At 43.1% G+C, this 16,723-nt stretch overlaps 1 protein-coding gene across 1 annotated transcript in view; it reads right to left on the reverse strand.

The window, feature by feature from the left end:
* The window catches only part of erfl3 (Ets2 repressor factor like 3), a 50,535-nt gene extending 34,307 nt beyond the window's left edge, over positions 1–16,228 (reverse strand). The window contains exon 1 of the mRNA XM_051406043.1: positions 15,428–16,228. Coding sequence (XP_051262003.1) covers positions 15,428–15,449 — 22 coding nt within the window. The 5' untranslated portion in view covers positions 15,450–16,228. The remainder of the gene's footprint in view (positions 1–15,427) is intronic.
* Between the last annotated feature and the right edge of the window lie 495 nt (positions 16,229–16,723).

The following is a 16,723-nucleotide window of genomic DNA, read 5'->3' on the forward strand; positions in this document are numbered from 1 at the left end:
TGTGTGTGAACAGCACCAAAAATACACACTACTTCTCTAAGTCCCATCAACCTATTCCTTCCTCCACTTCTAGTCTATTTCTCCATCAATCCCCCATCCCAACCCCCCTCGCCCCGCCCGTTTGTGCGTCCAACCCTGTGTGCTTTCCTGCCATTCTTCTATCTCAGCTAATTTTAGATGAAGGAAAGAGCTCTGTCCACATCTGCTAGTCATTCTTAAAGAGGTTTGTGCATGTGTGTGTGTGTGTGTGTGTGTGTGTGTGTTTGGGATTGAGAGGAAGGAAACTGGGAAAAGGTCAAAGGGAGAAAGAAGAAGAAGAAAGAAGCGGTGGAATGAGTGCTGAAAAGGAAATAAAAGGAAAGGTATAAAACAACCGGGGTAAAGACAGAGTCACTGTCACCAGTAGAACAAATGTTCATCATGACTAAAATACAATCATTTAAATTTGGATTGTTTCCTCTGCATTTACTTGACAGTGGTGAACCACAAGAGCAACAAACTGCCATCACAAGTAAAGAGAATGTGGAATAAACTAAACATTATAATTTAGCTCAATTTGCCCCAAAAAGCAGAGACAAATGTTAAGGCAGAGTGCTTGGAAATGGTTCTCTCTTTAATGGTCATAAATCATCCAAATGGGAATAATTTGTAGTCCGAAACAAAAGACAGAGGGAGAACTGACAACCCATGGTTTTCATATGCTGGCCACAGGAGAAGTCAAAAGTCATTTATTGTCGTAGGATAGTATGCAAAACATTACTTTTAAGAGTTTTTAATGCTGCCCAAAGTTTAAGCTTAAACATTTACTTTGGACGAAATGAAACCAAAACTTACTTTCACCATATAGAGTTACAAAAATAAGTTTATTTATTAAATTAAAATTAACTTATAGTGTATTTTTGACATACTAACTAAAACCTCATTAAGACTGACTACTTGCTTTCCGTGAAAGATTGGTTCTTAGCCTAGGTAACGAATCATTTTCCCGGCACATAAAACCTGCACGAGTGGTGTTTAGAGTGGTGAGTCATTGGAATGGCAACAACACATGCTGGCTGATTCAGTAAATTGAACATTATTCATGTTGTCATGTTGAACACAGATTGTAAAAATATCACATTTATGTCTGTGGAAGGCTACATGTGTCTACTGTAAAAAAAAAAAAAAAGGAAGAAAAGAAAATGACCCCAACAAAGACTTGTATTGTCTAGACTAGAGTGGGGTGATATGGTCGCCTTTCACCCCGAGTGGACAGAGCAAATGTCCAGAAAAAAAACACACTCTGACACAGCTATAGAAAAACACACACATGCACACATGCACACACACAGGATACTGGCAATCACCACTGTGCGTCACAGTGGGCTGTGAGGGGGACACAGAGGGCAGAACACAGCGTGTTTATGTGTGTGTTTTTATCCCATCGTAAACAGGGACAAGAGACACATGCCGTGTCCCCGCCTGTCACCACTTTCTCTTCTTCCCCTACTGTTCTCACCCTTCACTCAGTTTCTCCTGTTTTCCATCAAGCCCTGTTACTTTGGCCTTGCACTTGCCTTATACACCCCTTAGCCTCCTCACTTCCTCCCTCCTTCTCCTCTTCTAACCCTCACCCCATTTGGTCAGCTTGTTAAGCATGTCTCCTAAAGCTGATTAAGTAGTGTTGATCAGCCTTACATAACATTCACCTCGCACAGACGTCGCTGCCAGCCAGCCAGCATATTGCCTTTGTGCCTGTGTGTATGCAAGAGATTGAGAGAAATCAAAGAAGGAAAATTTGCTTGATTGAACATTGCTCTGTATGGAGTATTTGCAGTTGCAAGAGACATACACAAACAATGCACAAATGCACGCACACACATACAAACGTCTGTGTGCATATATTACGGTAACACTATGTCTTCTTGGATTGGAGCCAAGTCAGCACATGGTCTCATTGATAAGAGCACATTGGGCCACGATGTAGGAATGTGCACATCATCATGGTCTCCCCAGGTGTGTGTAAATGTGTGTACGTGTGCTCCTACTGTGGGTTGTGTAGATAATCACTGCTTCTCGCCCAGTTAGCATGGCGCTGTCAAGAGACCATGCACCTACAACACGGCAGCAGGGGGTGAGACACACAAACAAACACACACACACACACACACACACACACACACACTTGACATGACAGACTGGAGGCACAAATGATGAAAAACATCTTTATACCCACAAGCACACACACATACATACACTTTAACACTGAGTTGGTGGAGCTCTGTTCCCAATCTCATTAATTGGTGGAGTGATTGAGTTAAAGAGGCAATGCACACAGGCAGGTTACAAAGGCCGGGCCCAGCTCCTCTTCTCTCTTCTCCTGGTTTGCTCTTGCGCTCTGCCTCGTGGGAAAGATTAGAATCCTCAGCTGGAGCAAATAAAGCTGGACGTTATGCAAGAGCCCGGGAGAGGGAGGAAGAGAAAGAGGGAGAAAAAAGGCTGATGATGATGTAACTTGAGAGAAGAGCAAAATACAGAAATGAAGGCAAGAGAGAGAGAGAGAGAGAGAGAGAGAGAGAGAGAGAGAGAGAGAGAGAGAGAGAGAGAGAGAGACGGAGCTACAAAAGGTGTGTGACAGGAGGCTTTGAAGCTGTTGACCTTAAAAATCGGCTGAACTCCATCGCAGCCTGCTGTATGTACCTTACTGTGCTATATGGTGCCAGCCACCCATCTGAACAATGGTAGCCAATCCGCTCTACCAGACAATGAGCTCAGCAGTAAACACACAGCTGCCTTGCACTGGCAGAGACCAGTCCTCTTCACTCTCTATCCTTGCCCCAGCCACACACAAAACCACACAACTTGATTTAAAGTTAATCTTAGTGTTAAATTTGGTTTTATTATGGCCTCCCTGAGTGACATTTATAGGGCTGTTACATTTATTCAACCTATAATGTGGCTCTGACTGGCTTGGCGAACCCAGAAAGGCCAAAAGAAAAGATTAAGTAGTAAATCTGTAATGATCTGACCAAATTAAAATTTTTCAGCATATAAGCGCAACCGGCCGTTTGTGATCAGCCCTGTTACCATATGAGTAGTCTAAAATGTATTTGGGTTGAAATGATTAGTTGATTAGCAATTAATAAGCTGATCAACATAAAAATAATTGCCAACTATTTTAATAATCAATTAACTGATGCCAGAAATTACAGCTTCTCAAAAGAGAAACTTAAGCGTAATAAACTGTATATTTTATATCTTTGGCGATCGAATGAAACAAAACACTAGATGTCACCTTGGACTCTGGGAATTTTGACATTTTATACACTTAACGATTAATCTATTAAAAAAACAACAGATTAATCAGTAATAGTTTTTAGAAGAGGAGGAGTCTATCCTTGGCCTTTTTGATTCTGTTTTGCTGTTCACGAATACAAAGGGTAGATAGATGTAATGGAGATTGTTGGTTACTAGCTTGTACTGCTTAAACAATCTGTATTACTTTAATGTACTATATTACAGAACTCCTAAGAATTGTGGGGGAGAGAGAGTGCAAGACAAAGGATTAGGGCAGGACAAGGTAATAAAGTTACATGTTCACCTTAAACCCCTGATTCATCCTCAACAAAATATCCTCCCACCTTCACAAAATGTGTTATAAACATTTACATAGTTCAGTAGCACAAGGTTCAGGATTAGACAAAATCATCTTTGCTTCCCTTTCCTACCTTACTTATCTTACTACTGCTACTGACTGTGAATCAAACTCTAATAGACAACTCTATTGAAGAATGCAACTATATTTATCATATCTATCTATTTATTATATCAAATGCTACGTGATGTTAATCTTCATCCTCTTCTTCCAGCACAGCTGGTTTTTAGATGCTGCTGTCGGAAAATCGCACATATAAAGTAAAAAACTAAAATAACAGGTGTCAGGAGAGACAAAAAGAGAAAAATACAAGGGGGAAGCAAGTGAAAAAGAGAGAAATGAATGAGCAATGGGGAAGGAAGTAAGTTCACAGATATAAAACACTGACTGGCAGAGAGAGAGAGAGAGAGAGAGAGAGAGAGAGAGAGAGAGAGAGAGAGAGAGAGAGAGAGAGAGAGAGAGAGAGAGAGCAGTGAACTTTCTCCCTTTCTGTCAGTGTACTGCTTGGATGGTGTTATGTAAGAGCTGAGTGTACACACACCGATTACCTCCGCTTGGTGGAACTCATAACATGAGGCGCTACCTCATTGTGTACGTGTGTATGTTTGTGTGCGTGCGTGCGTGCGTGTGTGTGTGTGTGTGGGTACGTGGGTACATGTGTGTTAACATACAATGGCGATACCTCTCAGTTACATTTAACGCACAAAGAAACAAACACACATATTATAGAGACAGCATAGATACAAACTATTGTCCTGAGCGTTGATTCAAAAGGGCTCGGATCATCTGTCCAAGGTGTAAGATAGCAAGGGGGTTCCCCGTCAAGTGACAGCTGCACTGGCATACAATTACACCTTCACAATACCAGTCTGATGATACACATACACACACCACCACAATAGATCGGACTCAGTGCATTCACATAGACTCTTATTAATTATAGTGTGATCAGATTTAGGAAATACGTAAATTATTGTACATTTAAAATCTTAATTGTGTTATCTTAGTCAAATTATAGCAGAAGCTGGATAAGACAGATTTAAATCTTCACCCTCTGAAATCACTGTAGCATGTAACTGACTGCTGTTTGACTTTTGATTCTGTGTACACACCACAAAGGTTGCAGAGTGCACCGATGCAATGAAGTGTTTCTACACACAAACAGAGTTGTGGACAACAGTAATGGAAAGATAATTGATCAATAATGAATTCATCAGTGTAAACAAGAGGCATCAACAATGCCCCTGCATTTTTGTCTCTTACCCTTATCTAGTTCTGCAGGTTAACCAGACCATAAAATACATCATATATGGTTACTGCAAACCATGTAAACACTTAAAACTAAACTATTATCTTTAATCTGGTTATTTACACTAATCAGATTATACTTTGGTTGTGACAGGTTGGCAAATCCCTAACCGTAACCCTGTGGATATTTTTACCTACTGAAGCATCAAAGTATCAACCATCAAGCCAAAAAAAGACACTAGAAATGTGGGAATGGGGCTTCTTTGAGTGTATGAGTGCACATTCTTGCTGCTCTGACTATAATCTTATGTTGCTGTGGACCAAATATCGGCAATGGCAGACTAAACGCATGATGGTGGCAAAAATGTGTGACTTATTGCCCGACCCTATATTACACAGAAAAACGAGTTTGCACATTCACATCGCTGACATCAGTGAGTCACACTCACGCACAGATCCCACGTTCCCACACACACCTCTGCACTCTGTCTCCTCCCACAACTAACCTAAGGGAGAGAGTGTACCTTTGCAAAGAACCCGGCTAATACTTGGGCCAGACGAACACAATAACCCTACTAACACAACACCCACACAGAAATAGTGAGGATACTAGCTGGGGGCCAGCCGGAGAGAAAGCTGTGTAGAAGAGTGTGTGTGTGATGCTAGATGCACGTGTGTCTGAGATTACAAAGACCCTATTGTATATATTAGTGTGTGTATGGACCAAAATAATTCACCACAATTATGGCTACTATATTTCTAATTCATTTTCTGCAGTCAAGAAGATAATATGTTTGATTGACATCTCACAACTCAACTGGCAGGCAAAAGATGCTGCCCTTGTTTCCAAGGTAACATGTATACAAAGTGTTATTATTTAGCACAGATGCACATGCTGGCAGTTAAAAACCTGACACTCCATGTTACAGAAAATATGCCAATGAAATCCGCATCCAACATCCACAATTCATCCTTGAGATTCCTTGCAGAAGATTTATGTTTACATCTCTTTAAATAAAGTGTTTTAGATGCCATTGGGCACCATTACTGACGTGATGTGCCCTGAAGTCAAAGCAACTCATCTAGATTAGCTTTTAATCAGTGATACACATAACAACTTGACTGAACTGGGTTTGAGGGCCTTCTTGTTCTTTGCTTAATAGTCGCTTACGAACCCCTATGACAGAGCAACTTTATACCATTTTCTCTTCCTCTATATGAATTGTGGTCGTCCATATTTAGCTCGTCATCTTTCTCTACTTCCCTTTGTGCTTTGTAAATCCCTCTGCTGCTCTTGATCCATTCTCCCCCACTTTCCCTTTCCTTCTCACCCTGTGACTGGTCAGGGGATCTAGCTCACTGTTCTCTTCATCAAAAGCTTTAATCCCCTAAAACAACAATCACTGTGTGTGTGTATGTACAGTAGAGCTATATGTGTGTGCGCCCACCCGCATGCAACTGCCTGGTTGTTACATAATTTCCCTGGGCCACATCTGATGCTAAAAATGGACATGGATAAAACTATTGTGACCGAGGGCAGGGCTACTGTACAGAGGCACTGGCACACACACAGCACACATGTACACACAGACAACAGGGGCTGGGCAAGCTGCTTAACCTTAATGGAAACATGAACCCGGGGATGCAAATTTTAAGCTCTTTCCTTAATTGATCGTCACTCATAATCACTAAAGGCTTGTAAGAAACAAAATGCACATTCTTCCTCAATGGAAACTTTAAAATCCAAGTAAATAACGTATTTTGAATAATATAAATGCAAGTAAATAAGCACTGTGTACAGTCTGCACAGTGCAGTGTGTGAACTTGTGGTGGATCCGTTTTGCAAGGTATAGTGCTCTAAAAGAGGGCTGGTAAAAGGCAACCACAGTGAACTCTTTAGGGGAAGAGGTGCAGTTACTCTGTAAGAAACATGTGAGATTATGCATTTCCAGCTGTGTGAGTGTGAGTGTGTGTGTGTGTGTGTGTGTGTGTGTGTGTGTGTGTATATGTGTAGAGAAGGATATGCTATATGATGTGCAGCACTGACGGCCGACTTTGCCATTAAAGTTTAATCACTCTGCTTTCCTATAAATACCTTTCCAATGATCCAATGCATTATTCAGTTTCTCTCAGGCCAGCACACACACAGATACACAAGCAGAGAAACAAACAGACACACACCTGGAGAGCCAAGAAAAAGCCAGGGCCCTGGAGGAAGGAAGTCTTATGAACATTTAAGAGGACGATGGCCAGTAGGCAAAAATAGAGTCAGATGTTTGTCCTGCTGTAAGTGCAATCCACGGCACTTTATTCTGCCCATGACCACACATCTTGGAAGGAGCCCATGGCCGTGTGTGTTTGTGTGAGTGTGGACATATGTTTAAAACGCTGCATGCACTGAGGCCAACTTGCACTTGATACCAACTTGTAGTCAAGACTGACTTCCAGCTCATATTTTGAGTTTTCAGGTCGACTCTGGGGGCACCAGCCACCACCTATAGCTGATGCATTTTGACAGTGACTGGCAGGTTTCTATACTATTTCAGCCATGTTAGCAGATATTTCGTGCAGTATCTGTTCATCAAGTCATGCTGGCTGGTAAATCAGGGTGTCCAGAGAAAGAAAGAGAGACAGGGTAGGGTGACATGAAGCAGGAGAGAGGGGGAGAGAGGAGGAAAGAGGAGGAGGAGGCTAATGGAAGAGGAGCTGCCACTGGGGTATTAGTCCATGGATTGGTGACACAGAAATGATAGTGAGAGGATGGTGGAATAGGAGGGTCAATCGATGCTTAAAAAGGTTTCACTCCCCTACAGGGACATGTGCATCTGTGTGTGCACAAACACACAACAGTCTGTTTCAAATGAAAACACTTTCCCTCTCTTTTACACACACACACACACACACACACACACACACACACACACACACACACACACACACACACACACACACACACACACACACACACACACACACACACACACACACACACACACACACACACACACACACACACACACACACACACTTCATAGAATGGCTCCATGAAAGAGTCAGAAGTCTAGCTAAACAGCAACATCCAGCGACAGGCCTGAGATTCCAGTAAGAGGCTGATTAGCAATCACATGGTCTAATTTAGGCTGAGACAACAGGTTTGTGTTTCTAAATCTTGAGTATAAAAGACAGTGCTTACATGTGGGGTTGTCCAGGAGGATGAAATTAGATCAAGCAGTCACAGCTGATAGAAGGCAGAGGATGTCCTTTTTCCACTTATTGCTTACACACACGTGCACACACACACACACACACACACACACGCACACGCAGAGTTTGCTACTGCTTACCGTACTTGCCTGGAGTGCCATTTGGCTAGCAATTATGTGGTGTCTGTATGTACACACCTGCATACGGTCATCTTTGTCATTAAGATGGTGTTAACAAAAATGTATTGTGTATAAGTTTACAGTGGCTAAAAGGTACACATAATATATATTTTTATTAAGAACAGTTTGGGACACTTGTTCTCACTTGACACACTTTTTACCTTTTGCCCTGACATGCCATTCCCACCTTAAACCCTGCCTTTCAAACGCACATAACTTTCTCACTCACATACATACAGGCTGTGATGAGTTGGCTCAAAGTTCAAAATGAGCTCTGACATACAAAAGAGAACAGGTCTGAACACGGAGGTAGAGAGAGAAACAAGATAAAGACTGAGAGACAAACACAGCCAGTACAGTGAAAGACAGACAGGCAGAGGAAGAGGAAAGACTGGTTGAAAAGAAAACTCCAAACGTGATCTTGCATTCCTTACATGGGGTGCAGGGAAGGGCAGGGAAGGAGAGAGAGAGAGAAAGAGAGAGAGAGAGAAAGGAGAAAAAAGAGGGAGGAATGGGGGAAGGGAGAGAGGGGAGGGAAGGAGGAGGGTGACAAGAGAGAAAGTTTAACTTGGCGCCAGACAGCATTTCAATGCCCGACAGCCAACCACACAGACACTCGCACAAAATATCGACACTATGCAAGTGGCACAGAAGTCCTTTTGGTGACTTCCCATCGTCCGAAATTAGATTAGATATTTGCCCTCCACCCCCACTCCCTGGGTCCAGCACAGAGGCAGATTCCCAGATAAAAATAGCCAGAGGAACTATTCAAACACTGCTGCCTTTCTGCAGGGAGTGTCTGCTGACTGCACTGGACTTAAGGGGTTAGAGAGGGGTTAGGAGCTCACCACCTCCCTGAATCAGAGGGCCTAGAACTGTGGGACAGTCCAGTCGCTATCACACTTATGAGCGTACTCACAAACAAATGAGCATTAAAAAAATTTAAAAATGCTTCCTCTTTAGAAATGCTGCTTAAGTTTCTGTGCAAAAGAAACTGAAAGTGTAATTATTTTACACACACAGGAGCTACAAAGGACAAATAACTCAAATTGCCAATATTATCAGATTAATAACATTTATTAAATGCCAATTTAAAATAAAACTAAATAAAAAAACACTCGCCTCACAAACAAGACTTACAGAATGCACAGAGGACATTTGAAAGTTCAAAAGTTGTCACTGTTAATTTCACTTCACAGTACAAAGAAGATTCACTCCTGTTGATCCTGCCTGAAATGTACATTAGCAAGCCACACTGTGTGCAGATCCCCACTGAAAAGATGCCCTCAGCATGAGCAGTATTATTGGGGTTAATCTAAGAAGATTAGAAGTATACATTACAACACCACTCGGGCCGAGCCCTACCACTGGCAAAAACAGCCACCGTTGGGTGCAACGCCATCAGTAGAGGATTACGGGAAACTATTCTGTGTGTGTGTGTGTGTGTGTGTGTGTGTGTGTGTGTGTGTGTGTGTGTGTGTGTGTGTGTGTGTGTGTGTGTGTGTGGCCAGGCCCTGGTTGTGGTGAGGTTTAAAGGGGGTGCAATGGGAACGGGGTGAAGGAAGAGTTAGCTTCATGATACTGACTGACTGACTGACTCACTAAGTGCTGCCATGGTCTTGACAGCTTACACCCTGATTATACTCCAACCAGCAGAGAGGTGACACTCCAGGCTCTAACCTAAAGGATGGGTCATTGTGTTGTGAGGATCCAAAATAAAACCTCTCATCTGGAAGGATCAGAGGAATAGAGTTACCTGAGCTTCACGTGTGTGTGTGTGTGTGTGTGTGCACGCGTGCATGTCATCAGACTCAGATCAGTTTCAATGGCGCCGCCATCACCAAGAAGCTGATATACATACACCCACAAGCTTTGACATACACACTCTGTTCACAAGTAATACCTGTTCACAGCTGCCCACCCAGAAATCTTTGTCTCCTTCATATACAGAGTTGATATTCTTTTACAATAACATGCCATTCTGCACCTCACTCTGAGTCACCTCTACAACAATGTAGCTGTGTAAACTCCCCATATTACATTACAATACACATGCATGCGCAAACACAAACAGCTGCTGAACAGCGCAGGTCAATCCATGCACACCAACACACCCCACTGCATTCTCTACATGAATTTTGATACCCATTTGAAAAGAGACTCTCGGTGTGTGCGCGTGTGTGCATTTTGAGGCTGCTAGCTTTATATAATATAACACGATATAATATAATATGATATAATATAATATTATAGGCATTATTTTGATTGCATTCTTCAATCAGTTTTATTCATATTCACCCTGTCCAAATGTATATCAACGAATGCATGCCTCTGCAAGTCACTGAGTGAGTGTTTTCAGGAAAGGCTTGCAGAGATAGTAACTGTTGTGTTTTCCCCTCATGTGTAATGCAACACAGCCGGCAACTATTAACCTTCTAAGCAGGAATGTGGGAGGTCCAAGAATTCCAATAAAAAGCAGCAGTGTGTGCGAGTGTGTGTGTTTTGTGTTTGTGCATTCACACATGCATTCTCAAAGTTTTACAGTTATCCGTCAACAGTCCATCCAATTCAGACATGCAGACACAACTCATTACCATCCCTGACCAATAACCAATACAGTCAATATGGGGTCATGCTGTGGCTACAACCAATGGCATCACAGTAAAACTAGGCTCAACTCACATCACGGACATACACACATGGCCTGCCCTGAGGACACATTTAGTTCTGTGTTATCAGTGTAAAAAGTGAATCTTAAATGGAGCTCTTTAGTGTCGAACATCACAACTATGCAGCTGATCAAACAGGTCCAGAGGCCAATAATCTATAGGACTCAATGGCCAGATCTGAGGTAATGTGTGGGTCCCTGGGGCAGGGAGGGCGAGCCGCCAGCTGTGCTGGACAGCGGTCAGAAGCACCCGGGCTATCAAGGGTAATGCTGCCTTGTTGGCTGTGGCCCCCCTGGTCTCCCTGGTCAAGGGCGGCACAGGACTAATGGTGGGGAGGTCCATTAGTGTCGACTGGCTGAGCACATTGTTCCCTTTGGTCACATTCCTGGCTAAATACAGACATTTCCACAACTGAAGGCCCCCTCTACCAGAAGTCATTTGTCAACTTAGCGTTACAGACGACCATATCAAAACTTTTATGAAGAACTGTTGTGACAAGGAAAAGTGGGCCACGCTGCCTCCGCAGTCTGTTATGAAATCAATCTCTATAATATTGAGCGTAAAATTCAATCTTTTACAACAACTTAGAACATTACATTAAAATAAATATCCGCACAAGTGTTATCACAGTGTATAAATTAAGCAGCGGAGTGCTGCTTAACATTTATGCCTACAATTTTGTCAGCAATGGTATTTTGTCTTAGCAGCCGATATGTTCACACCAGCAATCAAAGTTGATTCTTGGCATATAACAAAATTCTCCAGCTTTTTCTGATGGAAGATAACCAGTTTTGTTATGGAACATCATCTGTTTCAGGCTTAAAGCATGTTGGCTGAGCCTGATCACAGCAGGACACTGTCCCATAAAGCAGGCTGTAAAACTGTATTGGGATAATGGGAGGAGGTGGTTTTGCTGTGGTCAGCACTGTGAGGGAGTTTTCACAGATAAGGCTAATCGCTGTGCTTATCATCACAGTGGTTATGTGTTGAGATTGAAAAGCATATGCTCGCAATCGCACGCATAAACCCACACAGGGAAAAGGTGAAATGTTCCCTCTGAATTTCTTGCTCACGAGCTACCCTTTTGTCTCCTGCCCTGCCACATCATAAGGCAGGACTGCGTGTGTGTGTCTAGAACAAACGGTAAAATGGCTCCACGGCATGTCAATCACTCTGGGGAAGTAGCACAAAACAATCATCATTAGACTATGTAGTTGAATTACTGATGAAAAGTAGACTGGGAGGCTGCCACGTTTTCCTCACTCTTTCTTTTTGTCTCTTTCTCACACACACACACACACACACACACACACACACACACACACACACACACACACAGACGTGCGGTCTCTTCACTTGTCAAAAGCACCACCAAACTATGAGCTACTCCGCACCATTATGAGTACAATGAGAGGTCCCTGGCCCCACAAGTCCAAACACAATCAGCCCCAAGGCCTGCCCCACTCCCACCATTGTCCCACACTCCACACACACACACACACACGCACAATGGCCACTCCAGAGCCAGGGGTCCCACTATGCAATTCCGTCACACAAAGACACACACCAGTCCTTATCCCGCCAGAGAGAGAAAAGAATGATAGCAGTGGCATAAGAAAAATTGTAACCCTTGGGGGAGTGATGGAGGAAAATGAGTGAAACACAAGGTTCAAAGTGTGTGTGTGTGTGTGTGTGTGTGGCGGGGTTGTAGATAACACATTAGGAAGGGTGAGACATCCAGTAGGCACGTTATAATTGTGTGTGTTTGTCCTTATCACCAGAACTTAATCAATCATTAGCACAGCCATAAAAAAAGTGGATATATGATATGTAAATCTGCTGACTAATACAACCTGTAGAGTACTGCCTCTAACCAATTTCTTAGAGTACATCAAACACTAACAAATACCAGGTAAATAGCAGTGATAAGATAAAAACTTTAATTGAACTGGATACTTTCCAACAACACAACACCAACGCAGATCTGCCGGCAACAGACACAGCTATAGCCCCGCCTTTTCCTGCTTCATCACATCAATTCTCTATCTCAGCAGAAATCCTATCATCTATTCAGGCTAATGAAGTGACTGTGGAAAACAGGAGTACAGGGGGAAGTGTCCAGTGATGGAGAGAAAGGAGGCAAGCTCCACAGAGCCAGTAGCTTACCGTATGGGACATAATCCTACATCACCAAACAGCCTAGGATGGGATGATTACATTTTTGTTTTCATCCTACACATATCCAGGCACTGTTTCATCCTTCTGCATTCAAGAAATGTGTTTACTCTAAATGATGGGATCTCCACAGGTTAAGGGTTAAAACTTGTGTCCTGATTGTAAGCGCAGCAGCAGCAGGAGATCAGGACAGATCAGGACAGCACCATGGATTAACCAGTACAATAATTCAACTGTTTAAAGATGCTGTTGTAAGATCAGATTTGTTGTTAGATAACATCTCTGAGACTGAGTTGCTATGTTTACCAACTAGTGCTGAAAGGGTCAATCAATTAGTTCATCAAAATAGAATTAATCAAATTTAATTTTGATAACTGACAAATGACTTGATGAGAGTTTTAGCTTCACAGGGGCAGGAAGCTGTTTACTTTTCTACATTTAAATAATTAGAGCTGAATTGATTAGTTAATTAATCAGCCATTTTTTTGATGACTGATGTTTGCTGGTTCCAGCTTCTTAAATGTGACGATTAGCTTTTTTCCTCGTTTTTACATTATAGTTTCCTCAACATCTCGGGTTTTAGACTGTCACCATGGGTATCTTCTGGCTTTTTATGGAACAAAATTGAATCGAGAAAGTAATCAGAAATGGTTTATTGGAGCCCTTATCATTAAAAATGAAGGACTTTGGGGTTTGAGACTGTTGGGAGTAAATAATCAGTGTAGGCCTTAACTTTGAGTTTAACATTTTATACCCTAAATCAATCTGAGAGAGAAAAGAGTCATAAATGTGAACAAGGTTATGTGGTAATTAAGACTGGTTGTTTGGGAGCACACGGTTTACACCAACCACACTATAGTAGGGCCAGTTAATGTTCTTTACTTTTACTGAAAAGATGACAAAACACACACACACACACACACACGCACACACTAACTGTATCCATTAAACCCATAACCTAAGCACAATCAATATTTAGTACCTTCCCAGAAGGACTTAAGTTATCTGCTGCTACACAAGCCCTGGGTTCCTTGTAATAAAAGGGCTACTTGTGGTGGGTTGTGGTGTGATGTCATGGCAGCCTCCTCGGGGCTGCTGCAGGGAGTGGGTGTGTGTGTGCAGGAATGTGGAGGGTTGAGGGGCTGAGGCTGGGTGCAGCGGGAGTCAGGAGGGGACAGGGTGGGGGAAGGGAGGGGAACGTCCCAAGTGGAAAAGGGTCCCACACAGTTGGTCCGTCACACACACACACACACAGAAACACACACACACACGGCACTATGCCAAATGCTTACCAGTAACTACTTAGGAAGTCATCACATTGCTCCCACAGGAAAAAAACAACTTATCAAATATGCATATTTTGTTTTACACAGAGGCCCATCGATAATAAATTATTGTTATATACTTTCAGATGTTATCCACTAGGTGCTTAAATTCTGTTCAATTATGTAAAACAGATACAAATCAAACAAACTGTAGTTGCAGGATCATATCAGGCAGATTATTACTGACAATCAGAAATAAAAAAGAAAAGCTGGCACAAATTATGGTACTTCCACTTCCTCCTTTCGGCAGAAAAGCTTCCAGTGAAGGGAGCAAGAACAAACTTATGCAAGCATTTCAGGAATTAGACAAAATGACACACACACACACACACACATATATACACCTCAGCTGACTACTGGAAATCCCCCCCTGCTCTCACTTCAATATGCTGACAGGCCAAGTACCTGACAAATGTATGCTCAGTTAGTGGGTTAATACCACGCTCCGTGTATACCTAGTTAGGACCCAGTCACCACCAAGGAGAAGAGTCTTCAAGTAACTCATCAACACGTCCACATCCCTCTTTCTCATTAAGTCAAAATACAAAAAAAAAAAAAAACACACACACACTCATCTAAATGCTTCTAGGATTTTCAGTCTGTTCGCTTTAAAAAAAATTAAAAAAGGGTGCTGGATGGTGAAATTGGGTTGTCAGGGTGACACAGAGGATGTCGCTGTAACAACTGTACAGTAGTTTAACCACTTCCTCTTGAACCGGAGTACAGTCCTAAACCTGCACCAGATTTTTTTTTACCCCTCGTATCTAGCTTTAAAAAAAGAAACCACGGACTCCTGAACAACTTAAAATCAACAGGTTTTCATTGTCTTATTTTCAAATGAAAGCGGATGCTGATAACTATCTGACTCGTTCATTAATCAGCATTAATCAGGTTACCGGTCGCTTTTTGCCGACCAACAACCACGACAAGTAAACAAGAAAGACAATGGTGGATACAAACACACAAAAAACAAAAATCAGAGCACAAACTTACCGGAATCTCCAGCTGTTTTCATTATTTCTGTTGTAGCTACTTAACTTAGCAAGCGGCTAAAGTTTGTGCTAAATAGGATGGGTTCCACAAAGTTGCTTGTGGAAAGAAAAGTCAGTCCTTCTCGGCCTCTTCCTTCCTTCCTTCCTTCCCCCCCTCTAGTTCCCAATCTGGAAAACTAGGTGAAGATACGGCAAACTTTTGTAGCTACAGCTTCAGCTGCGGCTCCCTTTCTCTCGCTCTTCTCGAGCCGCCGCGCTCTCTCGGTCCGTTTTCTCCCCCAACCGGCTCTCTGCCAACCGACCAAAACCAACCGAACGGCTCGCCTTCAACCCCCCACCGGTCCACTCCCGTTGCCGAGCTGAGCGGTCAAGACCTCGCCGACGGTCCTCGCTTCTCTTGCCGCTAACTAGCAGCGTTGAAGTCTGCTCAAGTTGCGGCGGAAAAACGGCCAACCGTCCCGACTCGAGCCAGCCGGAGAAAAAAAAAGAAAAGAAGCGTTTCTCTCTCTCTCTCTCTCTCTCTCTCTCTCTCTCTCTCTCTCTCTCTCTTAACAAGTTGTTTCGCTAACTGTCCGGTAGCTGTTTACTCCGTCTCAACCGCATCTTCGCCGCTGTTTGACATCTCTCCGCCGCAAAGCTTTGTTACTTCTTTGACAGAAATTAACGTTGGAGAGGAACCTCTCTTTCTTTACAGACTTTTTTTTTTAAGTCCTCCACTCACTCTCACACCATTCAGTACTAGTCTCTCCTCCCCCCCGTGCCTCTCTCCGTCCTCGGGGTATCGTGTTTCTCTCGCTCTCTTCTGAGCGGGTCCCGCCCACACTGACGGGAGAGAAGAGGAGAGAGAGGGGAGGGAGGAGGAGGGAGGGAGGGAGGAGAGGGGGGGGGCTAACGTGGCGAGTCACGCCCACTCACCACGAGCCGGGGCCTCGGCTGGCGTCACTGCAGCACGCGGCGTTGCCGTGGAGACCGCCACAGCGCGCTGCCGTGGTGACATCACATCCGAGTCCAGGGATTCGAGAGAGGCGCGAGAGCGGCTCGGCTCGCCGTGTCCATTTGCGTCAGTCAGGAGTTACATTTCTAATTAGACCCTTTCATATCAGCATAATTACACTTGTTAAATTAGCAAATTAATCACTAGAGCGTCAGTTAGTGATTAACACTGAAAACAGGAAATTCAAACGGAGTATTTGCCTACTGCATATCTTATCAAGTCAGCCACCTTTTAGGTATGAGTGCAGTGATAAGATCAGTTCCTTCGCTATGAATACTACTGTAAAGTTCTGCATTTCACCTC

The sequence above is a fragment of the Dicentrarchus labrax genome, unplaced genomic scaffold, assembly GCF_905237075.1.
Source record: "Dicentrarchus labrax unplaced genomic scaffold, dlabrax2021, whole genome shotgun sequence".
Taxonomy (NCBI): Eukaryota; Metazoa; Chordata; class Actinopteri; family Moronidae; genus Dicentrarchus; species Dicentrarchus labrax.